The following is a 15,723-nucleotide window of genomic DNA, read 5'->3' as shown; positions in this document are numbered from 1 at the left end:
CTCTTTCATAATATACAAGTGATGAGTAGTGGATAGCTCATACGGTAGAGTCACGCTCTTCCCGGCCAGGCGGAGTTTCATACCAGTAAGGTCGCGGGTTCAAACCCCCATCACCGCCGCGAAATTTTTATTCTCTATTGTCTTCTGGTACTTTCCTACTCACTTCATCTCTTGTTGTTATCAACAGAAGTGCCTGCTCCACTCACTTTTTCTTTCATAATATACACATATTTAGATCTTTGTATTTCACCAGTGTCTGCTCCCTAATGTTTCAATTTGATATTTAAATATAGTTATTTCTTTTCTTTAACAGATTAAATTTTTTTTAAAGAGGGAAAAACTTTATTCCTAAAGTATAATATCTGAAATGTGGCCTGTATCTGATATAAGAAAAATGAATCTAAAAGTCAATTATTCAAAATGTGAGGTTTTAGGAAGCTAGTTTCCTATTCTTTAATTAAAAACCACATTGTCATACAAATCTGTTTAGGCTTTTGAATTGCAAGGGCGGTTTAACTCCTGATATCAAATAATCACATATTAATAATCATATGTCAACTCCTAATGTTTGTAACACTTTCTCTCGCTCTCTCTTTACATCTCTCTCTCTCTCTCTCACACACACACACACACACACACACACACACACACTCTATCAATCTTTCTCTGCTCAGTCTCTCTCAATCTCCTCACTCTTTCAATCTCTCTCTCTCTCTCTCTCTCTCTCTCTCTCTCTCTTAATCTCTCACATACACTCTATCAATCTTTGTCTCATTCTCTCACAATCTCCTCACTCTCTCAATCTCTCTCTCTCTCTCTCACACACACACACACACACACAAACACAATCTCCCACATACTCTCTCAATCTCCCTCCCTCTCTCTCTCTCTCTCAATCCCACTCTCTCACAATCTCACACACTCTCTCTCTCAATCTTTCTCTCACTCTCCCTTACTCTCTTCCCTCCCCTTCCCTTCCCCAATAATAATAATAATAATAATAATAATAATAATAATAATAATAATAATAATAATAATAATAATAATAATAATAATAATAATACACATTTATACAGGGCTCATCCTCGTGTAAAACAAAGCTCTGTGCACTTTACAATATAAATTATCAATTTTGAGTGGAAAAAAATAACCTATTCATTTAGTTTGTCTTACCTTCTACGTTTAATGTGGCAATAGAAGTCACTTCACCTCCCGGTGTTTTGATGATAAGTTTGTAACTCCCTGAATCTTTGTCTGTAAACTGTGAAAATAAATAATTTACGGTTTAGAATTGAACATCGTTGGTAAAGAACGCTAGAAGACTGATTAGAAATCTGTTCAATATTATAGAGAATGAGATTAGCGGAAGAGTAGCGTCCCTTGATTGGAAGTCGCGAACGGAAAAGTTATTAGAGAGAGAACGTCATGTTGGTTGTGCGGCATGAGACACTTCACAGAAAGCCAGGACGAGAGAGACGCATGCCAAAAAAACCATTTTGACGTTCTCTCTGTAAGGTGACATCCAATCAAGGGACGCTACTCTTCCGCTAATCGCATTCCCTATAGATCTATGACTATTTAACTCTTTCCTTACGATCATTTTCAGTATTTTCGCAGAAAATTTGATTTTTTAAAAACAATATCTCTACAATCTCTCCTGGGGATCGTGGATAGCTCATAAGGTAGAGTCACGCTCTCATCGGCCAGGGGGAGTTGTCGTACCAGTAAGGTCGCGGGTTCAAACCCCCATCACCGCCGCGACATTTTTAAATTCTCTATTGTCTTCTGGCACTTTCCTACTCACTTCATCTCTCTACAAAGCAACTTTGTGTTCTTATTAATTAAACTAAAATAATTCTTCAAAGTTTGTGATGTACAAAATAAATCTGAATAAGAAAAATGTATATTATGGCTTAACAAATGTGACAATTTTGCTGTAGGTGGTATGGACAGGGTTAGAATAAATAAAATAAAATTCCCTTTATTCATCCCATTATGGAAATTTGTCTCTGGGGTCTATTCCAAGGGAAGACTGGAATAACCCAGGCGTTAGCAGCAGTACAGCTAGGGCGAGGTGACTTTCTCAAGGTCACACAGGGCAGTGGCGGGTGATCGAACTCAGTACCTTTTGGGTACGAAGCAAAGACCGTATCGGTGACCTATGCGGTCATGTTTCAACTATAGAAAATATGAATAAATAAACAAGGGGTAGAAAGTCTTCTGCAGAGGTTTGTTTCAAAAAGGTGTTCTCTTTGTAGGGCTATGTGGTCGTGTGGTATGATCGGATGGTGTTGGGTTCCAGCCTCGCTCGACGCATAGTTGATTCCTTGGAAAAGACTCTTTACTCACATTCTTTCACCGTACTCAGGTGAACAATGAGTACCTGTCGATTAACAGCGTTGTCTCTGCAGGAAAAAATATGCTTCGTCCTACATGTTCAAGTGTTGCTGTTATCTTGGGACTCCTAGTAAATCGCTTTGACCACATTAAATGAATATTGCTCTATATAAATGCTCATGTTTTTTTTTAATGCGAAAAAATACTTCTATAGATAGAACGAAATTGACGTCACTCAGCTCTTTGTTATTGTTTTTAGCCAGTCATTTTTATAAGTAGTTTTCGCCATATTGTACTAATCAGACTATAAACATTTATGTTTACACATAAATTTGGGCCCGAATTAATCCCTTGAAGAACTAAGAAATACTTCAGTGCCCTTCGTACTAAAGTCACAACAAGATCTTGACAGCCTCAAAACTCTAGCCCAGGACCGTGACCAATGGAAACAATAAACAACATGGATGGAGGGAGCAGCTATACTTATCGACCATGACTCAATCACACAATTCTCAACAAGCGTCATTCAGACTGCGAAGCTTACTACTACTACTACTACTACTACATAGTTTTGTCTCTTGTTTTTGTTTTTGTATTTAAGGGTTTTACGGCGCTTGCAACACTTAAGGTCATATCAGCGCCAGTAAAAGGGAAGAAAATGGGATAGTAAAAATTTTTAGAATTACAATTAAAGCATCCAAGAATAAGGCAGACAAAGGAGAATTGATTCAAATAGGCAACAGTTGTAGATTCCAAGAGCACGCTATCAGTGTACTTAGTTTGAGATCACCTAAAAGTCTCATCCAGACACAAGCACAGGTCCCCACTAAGAGGAACACACTCAAATGTTTACAATTCATATAATACATAAACAAAACATAACACAGTGCATACCAGAGAGATGATTTACAAAGAAAAAATATCACCTCCCAAAACTAACTATATATTTGACTATTTCCCTCCCAGCGGGGATACCGGCCAGGGCCAGGGCAAAACCAAGTAATCTCATTCCAAGACAAAGATAGAAAGCATGTTGGAAAACAGACATAGGGGGATAGAAGACACAGTATGTACCTCCCTGCCCACTATACAGCATCAATACTTACATTGGAGATGTGGAGGTAAGGGGTGTATTTATCCTTATCTTGTTGCATGTCGATTTTAAAGCGACCGTCAGGCTTGAGGGGCTGGTTGCCGAAGTACCACTGGACTGTAGGCGCCACTGGAGATTGGATACTCTGTTCTATGATGATCATCTTGGCTGCCTCGTCCAATCGGATGGCGGGCTTGCCGACCAGGGTTGGCGGCTTGGCAGGAGGTTCTTTAGGGCTGTTTAAAATGATAATATAGATAGTTCGAAGTTGACGTCACTCAGGTCTTTGTTATTGTTTTTTGTCATATATCGGTCGAATAACTCTTATATATGTGTAGATCGATCTATCTTTATATATACATATATATATATATATATATATAATATATATATATATATATATCCAACTATTCATCTGACAATCTATCTATCTATCTACCTATCTATCTATCTATCTATCTATCTATCTATCTATCTATCTATCTATCTATCTATCTATCTATCTATCTATCTATCTATCTATCTATCTATCTATCTATCAATCAATCTATCTATCAATCTATCTATATATCTATCTATCTATCTATCTATCTATCTATCCTTCTATCTAACTTGAAAGCATACAAAGGTTTAATTACGGTGTAATGGGCATGGTCTATATTACATTTCCATGTGCTCGAGGTCATTGGTCACATTGCAAAATGTGCTCAAAGTGACCCATTTAGTGAAAAGTGTTTCCAGCTTTTTAAATGTCGAACATCATGATTGGTTATTTTATTCAGCTTGACACATGGGTATGTTTACAACTTTCATAAACAAAGCAGCGTGTTTACATTTTCATTTGTGAATAAATATCCAATCGTTGGAGAGCAACAAATCATGTGATTGATGACCTAGTTGGACGAAAACCTGAATATAAATCATGCCCTTTGTCAAGTACAAAATGCTGGTTTTCTCTTCCTTACCCTTCCAAGTTGATTGTGATATTGGCATTCCCTTCACCAGCGTCGTTCTTAGCGTTTACACGATACTGACCTCCGTCGTCGACTGTGAAATTCTGAAAATTTTCAAATACAAAATAAAATACTGTTAAAAAATCCGTCTTCTTGATTTTGCGGCTCTGTGGACTTTTGGTATGACACTCGCTTTCGGATCGGAAGGTCCTGGGTTCGAGCTTCACTTGGAAAAGACTTTTAACTCACATTCTATCATTGTACTCAGGTGCAAAATGAGTACCTGGTCGTTAACAGCGTTGTCTGTGTCCGAATTTTTTTTTTTTGTAATATCGCTTAACAGGAGTCATGTCACGTTCTACATGTTAAGTGTTGGTGTTGGCTTGGGACCCATTGTAAAGTGCCTTGAGCACGTGTAGTGGAAATTGCTCTTTATAAAAGCTCAAGTTTTTAAAGTTTTTTTTTCCTACTCTTCCTCCTCCTCCTCCTCTTCTTCCTCTTCTTCTTCTTCTTCTTCTTCTTCTTCCTCCTCCTCCTCCTCTTCTTCTTCTTCTTCTTCTTCTTCTTCTTCTTCTTCTTCTTCTTCTTCTTCTTCTTCTTCTTCTTCTTCTTCTTCTTCTTCTTCTTCTTCTTCCTCCTCCTCTCTCTTCTTCTTCTTCTTCTTCTTCTTCTTCTTCTTCTTCTTCTTCTTCTTCTTCTTCTTCTTCTTCTTCTTCTTCTTCTTCTTCTTCTTCTTCTTCTTCTTCTTCCTCCTCCTCCTCCTCTTCTTCTTCTTCTTCTTCTTCTTCTTCTTCTTCTTCTTCTTCTTCTTCTTCTTCTTCTTCTTCTTTTCTTCTTCTTCTTCTTCTTCTTCTTCTTCTTCTTCTTCTTCTTCTTCTTCTTCTTCTTCTTCTTCTTCTCCTCCTCTCTCTTCTTCTTCTTCTTCTTCTTCTTCTTCTTCTTCTTCTTCTTCTTCTTCTTCTTCTTCTTCTTCTTCTTCTTCTTCTTCTTCTTCTTCTTCTTCTTCTTCTTCTTCTTCTTCTTCTTCTTCTTCTCCTCTCTCTCTTCTTTCTTCTTTCTTCTTCTTCTTCTTCTTCTTCTTCTCTTCTTCTTCTTCTTCTTCTTCTTCTTCTTCTTCTCTCTTCTTCTTCTTCTTCTTCTTCTTCTCTTCTTCTTCTTCTTCTTCTCTCTCTTCTTCTTCTTCTTCTCTTCTTCTCTTCTTCTTCTTCTTCTTCTTCTTCTTCTTCTTCTTCTTCTTCTTCTTCTTCTTCTTCTTCTTTCTTCTTCTCTTCTTCTTCTTCTTCTTCTTCTTCTTCTTCTTCTTCTTTTCTTCTTCTTCTTTTCTTCTTCTTCTTCTTCTTCTTCTTCTTCTTCTTCTTCTTCTTCTTCTCTTCTTCTTCTTTCTTCTTCTTCTTCTTCTTCTTCTTCTTCTCTTCTTCTTCTTCTTCTTCTTCTTCTTCTTCTTCTTCTTCTCTTCTTTCTTCTTCTTCTTCTTCTCTTCTTTCTTTCTTCTTCTTCTTCTTCTTCTCTTCTTCTTCTTCTTTTCTTCCTTCTCTTCTTCTTCTTCTTCTTCTTCTTCTTCTTCTTCTTCTTCTTCTTCTTCTTCTTCTTCTTCTTCTTCTTCCCATCAGTGATTGGGTAGCTGGGTCTGTAAGATCTAGCGGAAAGTACTTTGCGATAAACTAGGGTCCTGTCCAAAGAGTAGCACGTTATTTCACGCTATAGAAACCGGGGTAAACTCCGGCTCTACGGGCCTAACTAATGGCTCTAAAGAACCGCTAATGCCAGATTGACTATAATATGGGTTACGTGCGACGTGTTCATATGTACAGGTCTGACAACCGAACCCACCAATTGGCCTAGTTTAACATTGTTGTTATCTTACCTCATCTTTTGAGATTCGGCGCATAGTTGAGTCCTTGGAAAAAGCTCTTTACTCACATTCTCTCACCGTACTCAGGTGTAAAATGAGTACCTGGCAGTTATCAGCGTTGTCTTTGTCCGAACAATTGTAATATCGCCTAAAAGGCGACATGTCCGCTCCTACATGTTAAATGTTGCTGTTGACCAGGGACCCCTTGTAAAGCGCTTTGAGCACATTTAGTGAATATTGCGCTATATAAAGCTCAATTTTATAATTTTAGAGATTCCCACATGAGCCCATAAGGAATTGGGTTATCAGACCTGCAAATAATTACACGTCGGTCACGTGCATTTCCAATACGAAAAAGGCAAAACAAAGAAAACACAGCAACACTTGCCAATATCTCCAATTTCAGGCTGTAGTCGTTGCCATTCTCCGTGACGGTGGGGACAACCCTAGGACTGGACGCGAGCTGGGAGTTCCCCTTGAACCACGTGATGGTGGGCTTGGGGCTGGCTGTACATTTACACTCGATGACGATGCTCTTGGCCTTGGCGTCCTGGCTGACCTTGGGCTTTTCCTTGAAGGTTGGGGCGATGCCAGGCGTCTTCGGCTTGTCTCCTCCTACATGATGATGATGGTGATGATGAGAATGATAATGGCGATGATGATGATACTAATAATAATGGTGATGATGATGATAATGATAATGATAATAATAATAGTAATGATAATGATAATGATAATAATAATGATAATAATAATAATAATAATAATAATAATAATAATAATAATAATAATAATAATAATAATAATAATAATGATGATGATGATGATGATGATAATAATGATAATGGTAATAATAATAATAATAATAATAATAATAATAATAATAATAATAATAATAATAATAATAATAATAATAATAATAATAATAATAATAATAGTAATAATAATAATAATTATAATAATTAATATTCACATTTGAACAGTTTTTTTTTTTTGGTTTGTTATTGGCTGAAGAAAATTTTTTAACCCGAAACATTCCGTTTTGTGTGTGTCTTCTTTCCCTTTTCAGGTTGTTATGTATTGTTTTTTTTACATTAGTTTTGACAGTCCACCGTTTAGAACGGCTTCATATTCAATTTGTTTAACATTTCAATGAGTTTGTTGTTGTTGTTGTTGTTGTTGTTGTTGTTGTTGTTAATTTATTTTGCAATCCCTTCACACCAATCCTTGTCCATTTTTAAACTTTCGCTTAAAACATATCTGTTTCGTCTTTAGTAGATGGTATAAGAAGCAAGATAGGTCTGTCTGGTTGGTGTTGTGTGTTGTGTGTGTCTGTGTGTGTGTGTGTGTGCTTGTGTGAGTGTGTGTGTGCTCATGCGTGTGAATGAGTATGTTTAAGCCAAAGTAATTTGTAACTTAAGCGCTTAGAGTCTGGTGTCTCGGAGTTATAGCGCTATATAAGTTTTCAGCACTATTATTATTATTATTATTATTATTATTATTATTATTATTATTATTATTATTATTATTATTATTATCATTATTATTATTATTATTATTATTATTATTATTATTATTATTATTATCATTATTACTATTATTATGATGATGATTATTATTATTATTATTATTGTTATTATTATTATTATTATTATTATTATTATTATTATTATTATTATTATTATTATTATTATTATTATTATTACATTTAGCACAAGTCACAGTAAATGCTAAGCTTCTATAGATAGTATGCGCTTGGCTAAGAGGCTCATAACATTGCCATCCGGAAGTATGAAGGACCAACACACAAAACTGTGTGTATCCATGAACGTTTATAGTCAGGTTCGTTAATACAGTTCAGTGAGCATTACTCATAAACGCGGATGGCAAAAAAATAATAACAAAAACATAAGTGACGTCATCTTCGAACTATCTATAATACAGTTTAGTGAGAATTACTCATGAACGCGGATGGCAAAAAACAATAACAAAGACCCAGTGACGTCATCTTTGTTCTATCTATAACGGGTGAAGTGTGAATGAGAGAGTCAACCCTGTATAGATAGAACGAAGATGACGTCACTCAAGCCTTTGTTATTGTATTTTGCCATCGGCGTTTTTGAGCGATTCTAACTAAACTGTATCAATCAGACTTTAAACGTTCATGGATACACACAGTTTTGTGTGTTGGTCCGTTATACTTCCAGATGGCAATGTTATGAGCTTCTTAGCCAAGAGTATACTATCTATAGAGATTGTTCTTACCCTGGAAATTGAGGGTGATGTTAGCATTGGATTCACCCAAATCGTTGGCGGCTGTACATTTGTAGGTCCCGGCATCTTCTGTAGCTGGGTCCTGGGGGTGATAAAGGTGTTGGTGAAGGTGAGTACGATGATGATGATGATGGTGATGATGGTGATGATGATGATGATGATGATGATGATGATGATGATGATGATGATGATGATGGTGGTGGTGATGGTGATGATGATGATGGAGGTGGTGGTGGTGGTGGTGGTGATGATGATGGTGATAATGATGATGGTGGTGGTGATGATGACGATGATGATGATGATGATGACGATGATGATGATGATGATGATGATATGATGATGATGATGATGATGGTGATGATAATGATGATGATGATGATAATAATGATGATACCAGCATGAGGGTCTGCCGACTGATGACGTGGAATTCACAGAAACATGTGTTTCGGCCATAAATAAGTGAGTGACTCCATTTATATTTTATAATATTAGCTCTAACCAACGTTATCGAGCATTCTCATACCTACAAGTACCCACCAACACTCATATATATATATATAAAGAACTGTAGAAGTAGAATGCCTCACCTTGATCTGTAGGACAACAGTGTACAGTTCCCCTCCCTTTGGATCCTTCTGGAGTGTCGTGGTATATCGGCCTCCCTGCTTGATCTCTGTGGTATCCCGGAACCATCTGATGGTTGGGGCGGGCTTCGCCTCCACCAGGCAGGTCATCAGCAGAAGATTCTGTTGTTGACGAATGGTTGGCTTCTGGGTAAAATGGGGGGCTTTGCCCTCGGCGCCTCTGAAAATTCACATTACAATTGAAAATTAGTATTATTTTTAAAAAATTGAGCTTTTATATAGCGCAATATTATCCACTTAACGTGCTCAAAGCGATTTACAATGGATCCCTGGCCAACAGCAACACGTAACATGTAGGACGCATGTTAGGCGATATTACATTTTTTCGGACAGAGACAATGCTGTCAATGACCAGGTACTCATTTTACACCTGAGTACGGTGAGAGAATGTAAGTAAAGAGCCTTCTTCTTCTAGGACTCAACTATTCGCTGTTCGATACTCGAACCCAGGACCTTCAGATCCTTCAGATCCACAAGACCACACAGCCACACAATAGGGTGAAAATTCCATGTCTTGAACAGCCGATTAATGTGAAAGTAAATAGAAAAAGAAAAGAAAACAATGATGATGGATAAAAGCTCAAACCAAAGACAGGTTTGAGAGTTTTTACCAAGATCAGTTTCATTTTAAAAAAATATTAATAAAAATAAAATTTCCTTTTTTCATCCCATAGGGGAAATTTGTCTCTAGGGTCTATTCAAAAAGAAGACTGGAATAACCAGGCGTCAGCCGCAGTGCAGCGCCGCAAATCGAGCTAGGGCGAGGTGACTTGCTCAAGATCACAAAGGGCAGCAGCGGCAGGTGATTGAACTCGATACCTTTCGGGTACGAAGCAAAGACCGTACCGCTGAGCCATGCAGCCCCCTAAATCGATCGACATTTGGGGGACGAGTGTTCTGGCCAAATGTTTGAATACGAAATTTTCCAGAGTATGCCAGTTTACTGATTAGGTGCTTGTTTCTGTAACGTAACAAACCTCTGTGCAAATGGAATGCAATCAATAATATTATCGTAATGTTTAACTCTCTCCTTCCCAGCCATTTCGCCCCAAAACCTCACACCCAACTAACACAAAAATAGGTTTGTTATCACTCAAACACAATAGCAGTATAAGTTCTTGTGATAAATAATTTCTTTAGCAAAACATACTCTACAACACACTGTTTATTTTCTTTAAATTTCATGATGTACAAAAGAAATTTGAATTAAAAAAATGTTGGTTGTATCGTAACGAATGTGACGATTTTCCTGTAGTTGGTAAGGAGAGTGTTAAGAACTGGTAGGTTTTAAACACATTTAAATGCTCTGTGAAACTTTTATACAGAGATACAATTTATCAAAGGTACCGATATAAATATCATTATTGTTAATATATTGAATATTACACATCTAATACACAATAATACGTGTCACAATCAATATATATATATATATATATATATATATATATATATATATATATATATATATATATATATATATATTATATCTGATTACCAATGATTATTTACATGTCCAATTTTATACACAATCTTATATCTAGTAAACAAATTATAAGTGTCATAGCCAATAATATTCTTAATATAAACATCTAATCATCTATATCTATTTACATTCGTTTGACATGTCCAACCTGATACAGCAATGAAATACTTACTGTGGTTTTTTACTGCCTGAATTCCAAGGAGACACATAACATTGAAGGAAGAGAAAAAAGTTGAGAGAAAAATAATTAATGTATGTTCATGTTGTATACACATTAAAACTAGTATACGTAATATCCATGGTCCGAGGATCAAACCTCTGAAGTCCCGATTTTCAATATCGGCGGATCAAAACTCTGAAGTCTACAAACGAGCTTTACGCACTGTCTTATTTAATTTTGGGCGCATTCGCCCAATTAAAAAAAAACAAAACAAAAAACAAAAAACAAAAAAAACATGGTACGCAAAGCTTGTATGTAGACTTTAAAATAATAAAAAAATAAAAAATAGATCTTTAATATAGCGCAATATCCACTAAACGTGCTCAAAGCGGTTTACAAGGGGTCCCTGGTTAACAGCAACATTTAACATGTAGGACGGGACAAAACGCCTGTGAGGCAATATTACAATTTTTCGGACAAAGACAACCCTGTTAACGGCCAGGTACTCATTTTACACCTGAGAGAATGTGAGTAAAGAGCCTTTTCCAAGGACTCAACTATGCGCCGAGCGCGAGGCTCGAACCCAGGACCTTCCGATCCGAAAGCGAGTGTCATACCACTAGACCACATAGCCGCACTTCAGAGTTTTGATCCTCCGATCGTGAAAATCGGGACTTCAGAGGTTTGATGGTCCTCCGACCATCGATGTATAGCCATTAAAATACAACGGAGCATGAAAAGGATATTTTAAGTTCAAATTTGATTGCCCTATATCAAACATAACGGCTCATCTCAAGTTTATTTATTTGTAAGGCCAAGTAACAAAAATATTTAAGCATTTAAAATAATGAAATTTGAGTTATGTTTGGTTAACAAGCAATATTTTTGTACTCAAAAAAAAAAAAAAATATATAGTTGACCAACTTTTTAAATCTGGTTATATCTGGTATTGTGAGTATGCTGAGGTGGGCTATGGACTGAAAAATTACTTAAAATAAAAATAAATCAGAAAGAGGATGTTATGATAATATTATGCAATTTAAATATATCCAATTTTAGAGCGACCTTAACTGTCGTACTCCAAAAAGACACGTATTTTAAAACTTTGGCCAGAAAAGTCGTCCTTCAAATATCAATCGATTTAAATGACCTTTATCTGGGCAAAGAACTCTCAAACCTGGGACCTCTCGAGATCTTAGGTTTGAGAGTTTTTGCCAGGTTAAGGGTCATTTAAAATGGATTGATATTTGAAGAACAAAGTTTTTGGCAAACGTTTTAAATACGTGATTTTAAGGAGTCCGGCATTTTGGTTAAAATAAAAGAAGTTAAACTCAGGAATGCGATGAAAAATATAAATTGCCACACAAGGGGATGGTGGGAGGGGGAGGGGGGGGGGCATGCGGTTAACAAAACAACCCCTCCTCCAATAAAAAAAAAACCAAACCAAAACAAAACAAACAAACCATCTGGCTAATTGACAGCATGCTTTCCAGTGATGTATTTACAATTATGAAGATGTTGATCGTTATCAATTGTATATAACTGGCATTTGTGTAACTTATTCATGTGATTTGACTATATGATTTCAACATATAAAAGATTGTAAACATTTTAAACTACGGTTTGAAGAGCCAAATTGTGAAAACATGTACTCTTAAATGAGTTACGTTGAAAGTAATCTTTGGCTGGCATAGAATCAAGTGAGTCTCCAATACTATTAGAATTAAATAGGTTGTCACAGGTTGTTAGATTTTGGAGCAGGAAATAATATGTTAAGGGTGTTCCGTGGGGATCAGTTATTGGCCCAATGCTCTTTCTGATCTTTGGAAAATACATTTCAGAAAAACAAGTCCTTAGACCCGTCTGTCTGAAAAGACACTGTTATCTACAAAACTAATAAAACAATCCCGAAGGGACTAACCAACGGGTTAGAAAAAACAAGAATGAGAATTAGGAATTGAAATGAACCAATATAAATGTTTCAAAATGAATTGAGTGATTTTTAGATTCATTTTAGCCTAAAGTGTAAGAAATGAATTCCAAACAATGTACATAGATATATGATTGAGCGTTCATAATAATATTTCAATAAATGGAATGGATTGGGATTTGTTTTTCTTTTATTTCTTTTTTCTTGTCTTCCCTGCTTCATTATTATGGTTCTCCCGTTTCTTTCTCTGTTATCAAAGATTATGCAATGTGTAGTGTACAATGCGTTGTGTACAATGTGTTGTTACTTATGTGTTAAGGGCATTTAAGGAACACTCGGTCCATTTTAACTCACTCAACCCTAACACCGACTATATCCGTAGTTTACCCGGATTACTTTTACCCCATGCCTATTTATTATGTTTTTCTGAGACAAATTATAGGCGTTGTATTAAAGCTAATGTTTTTCATTTTTTCATGTTAATGGTAGTTGAATAAAACTATTTATATACATGCTCATTTTTAATACATTTTTTTTCTTCCAATTTTGAAAAGTAGCAAAAATCTCTAGGATTGAGTGATTAAAGCCCTGTCACCAATAATGATCATTAATAATATGATAGGATTATACAACGTCATCCATTAGATTACACAGAAATGTATGTAGGACTACCTACACTGTATTTTGTAAATGTATCTAGAATAAAGATGCAGAAATGTGGATTGCATTTCCGGCAATCAACTCCTTATTTTTATTTTCATAGGGGTAAAGTGAATATCAATAATTAAACCAAGTAACACAGGGGATGGCTGGATGGATGTGGATATAAATAAAGGTAGTTGGGTCAATATAATATAATTTAAAACATCGTTAGGGGGAATTAAATTCTTTCTTCATCAGAGCTGGGTTTATTTATTGTAGGTGAAAGTCAATAATATTAAACAGGGTTGGCAGTGTTGTCGTTGAAGGTTGAAAAACATCAGATCTAGTTCAAAATTTGTTGGTGGATTGTTTTTGTTCACACAATCCATCATCTCTCACCTCCAAAATTGAGAGTAATGGTGGCAGTAGCTTCTCCCAAAGCGTTTTTAGCAAGGGCTTTGTATTCACCCCCGTCTTGGAGCGTGACCTGAGATATTTCTAAAGCTATGATGTGGACGTTACCCTCTGACCTCATTCCGGTGACACAACGACCCCCCTGGGCGATGGGCTGGTTGTTGAGCAGCCACGAAACGGCTGGGGTCGGGTCAGAGGTCATCTTGCATTCTATAATGATCTTCCCGCCGGCTTGACGAATGGCGGGTTTCTGGACGAAGACGGGTCTTGATCCTTGAGGGACTTGCATAACTTGTTGCATATGCATTATGGTGGTGGCTGATGGGTGTTGAAATAGAAAGCGCATTCAAATATAAATATTCCTGTTATTCATCCCATCGGGGAAAATTGTCTCTAAGGAGTATTCCAAGGGAAGACTGAAAATATCCAGGCGCTAGCCGCAGTGCAGCGCCTCAAATTGAGCTCGGGGGAGGTGGTGACTTGCTCAAGGCCACTCAGCGCAGTAGCGGGCGATCTAACTCGGTACCTTTCGGGTACGAAGCAAAGACCGTACCACTGAGCCACGCTGGTAACATTACAAAAATGGGTGGATTGGGCCTCAAGCCCGACTGTAAAGTCTTGCCGTTCGAGTGTTCAAAAGCGAGAGTCTAAAAGAATCACTATAAACATAAAAGAAAACATTCATACAAGCAACATTGATGCTATGTATTTAGTTGTTTTTACAGAGTTAAGCGACTACATATACAGAAATACACACTGTCAGTGCCATATTGAATTGTTTAAAGTCGCTTAAAAATGTAAAAAATAATAAATTACTAAACATAACAAACTAAAAACATAACAATGCAAAATCCGGCAACCACTAGACGACATTAAAAATTAGGGTGACAATAACAAAAAATCATAACATAAGAACATAACAAAGCAGCCAACACTAAAATGCTTTTTGTTATTAGACGACATAATGTTGACAATGAGCAGCTCACATGCAATGGAAACTATTGGTATGTCTACGTGTACAAAAACTAAACTTAAAAGATGCGTTCAGAATTTCATTGCCAATATCATTTATTTTGTCTTATTCATAACCTATCTTTAAACTTGTTTTTCAAAGAATTTAGGTACAAAATGCGACCAGAACAAACTATAGATGAAGACCAGAATGAAAGTAGTAGAATAATATGTTATAAGTACCCTTCTATACGGCTGTGAAACGTGGACGCTTGACAAAGAATGTACGAAGAGGTTAGAGGCATTTGAGATGTGGGTGTATAGAAGAATGTTGAGGCTATCATGGACAGACAGGTGTACGAACGAGGAGGTGTTGGAGAAGGTGAGAAAGGGAAGAATATTGATCGATACCATCAGAAAGAGGCAGTTACGGGTTCTGGGACATATGTGGAGAAGAGACGGAATAGAAAAGTTGGTAACATCTGGGATGATCGAAGGAAAGAGAGCTAGAGGAAGACGAAGAATGACTTATCTAAATAACCTAAGAATGGCCAAATGTGATTTTACAAGGCGAGTCACAGTGCAGACTTTGCATTGACGCGAGCGATTCAGCTGACGTGTACCTATTTACAGGTCTGATATCCCATATGGGCTCAATTTTTGTAATGGAAATACTCTCCAAACAAACGCACAATATTGCCCATCACAACGATACTTTTTAATCAAGCCCATTAGTACTTTCGGATATTAGACCCGCATCGTCGGATACAACAAAACGGAAATTGTGACCCTTCGCCACAAATCGGTATTAAGATGTTGGTTGGTAAAGATGTTGAAAATTGTATTTATAGCCAGATATATCAGTCTTGTGTTGAGTTTGTATGTTTTATTGAGGAGAATGGATACCATATTTATGGTTGCTAATGTCAACAATTTATATTTTTGACCAGTTTAACATTTAATTCGGCTTATAAGCATCTGATTCGT

The 15,723-nt window shown here is 36.6% G+C and overlaps 1 protein-coding gene across 4 annotated transcripts in view; it reads right to left on the bottom strand.

The window, feature by feature from the left end:
• LOC144978022 (protein Obscurin-like) overlaps positions 1-15,723 on the bottom strand; it is a 64,697-nt gene that overhangs the window by 13,908 nt on the left and 35,066 nt on the right. For 3 of the 4 annotated variants that reach the window (XM_078923473.1, XM_078923476.1, XM_078923474.1), the window contains exons 6-13: positions 13,771-14,103; positions 10,812-10,827; positions 9,097-9,313; positions 8,501-8,591; positions 6,624-6,850; positions 4,396-4,487; positions 3,444-3,666; positions 1,174-1,261 (exon numbers count right to left, since the gene is read on the bottom strand). In XM_078923473.1, the coding sequence (XP_078779599.1) occupies positions 1,174-1,261; positions 3,444-3,666; positions 4,396-4,487; positions 6,624-6,850; positions 8,501-8,591; positions 9,097-9,313; positions 10,812-10,827; positions 13,771-14,103 (1,287 nt within the window). The remainder of the gene's footprint in view (positions 1-1,173; positions 1,262-3,443; positions 3,667-4,395; positions 4,488-6,623; positions 6,851-8,500; positions 8,592-9,096; positions 9,314-10,811; positions 10,828-13,770; positions 14,104-15,723) is intronic. The other variant, XM_078923475.1, reaches the window with a different exon arrangement.

Source organism: Berghia stephanieae, chromosome 8 (genome assembly GCF_034508935.2).
Source record: "Berghia stephanieae isolate SIO BIC M18660-M18661 chromosome 8, UCSD_Bste_1.3, whole genome shotgun sequence".
Taxonomy (NCBI): domain Eukaryota; kingdom Metazoa; phylum Mollusca; class Gastropoda; order Nudibranchia; family Aeolidiidae; genus Berghia; species Berghia stephanieae.
The sequence above is the reverse complement of the archived record's forward strand: the minus strand, read 5'-3'. Positions and strand labels throughout refer to the sequence as shown.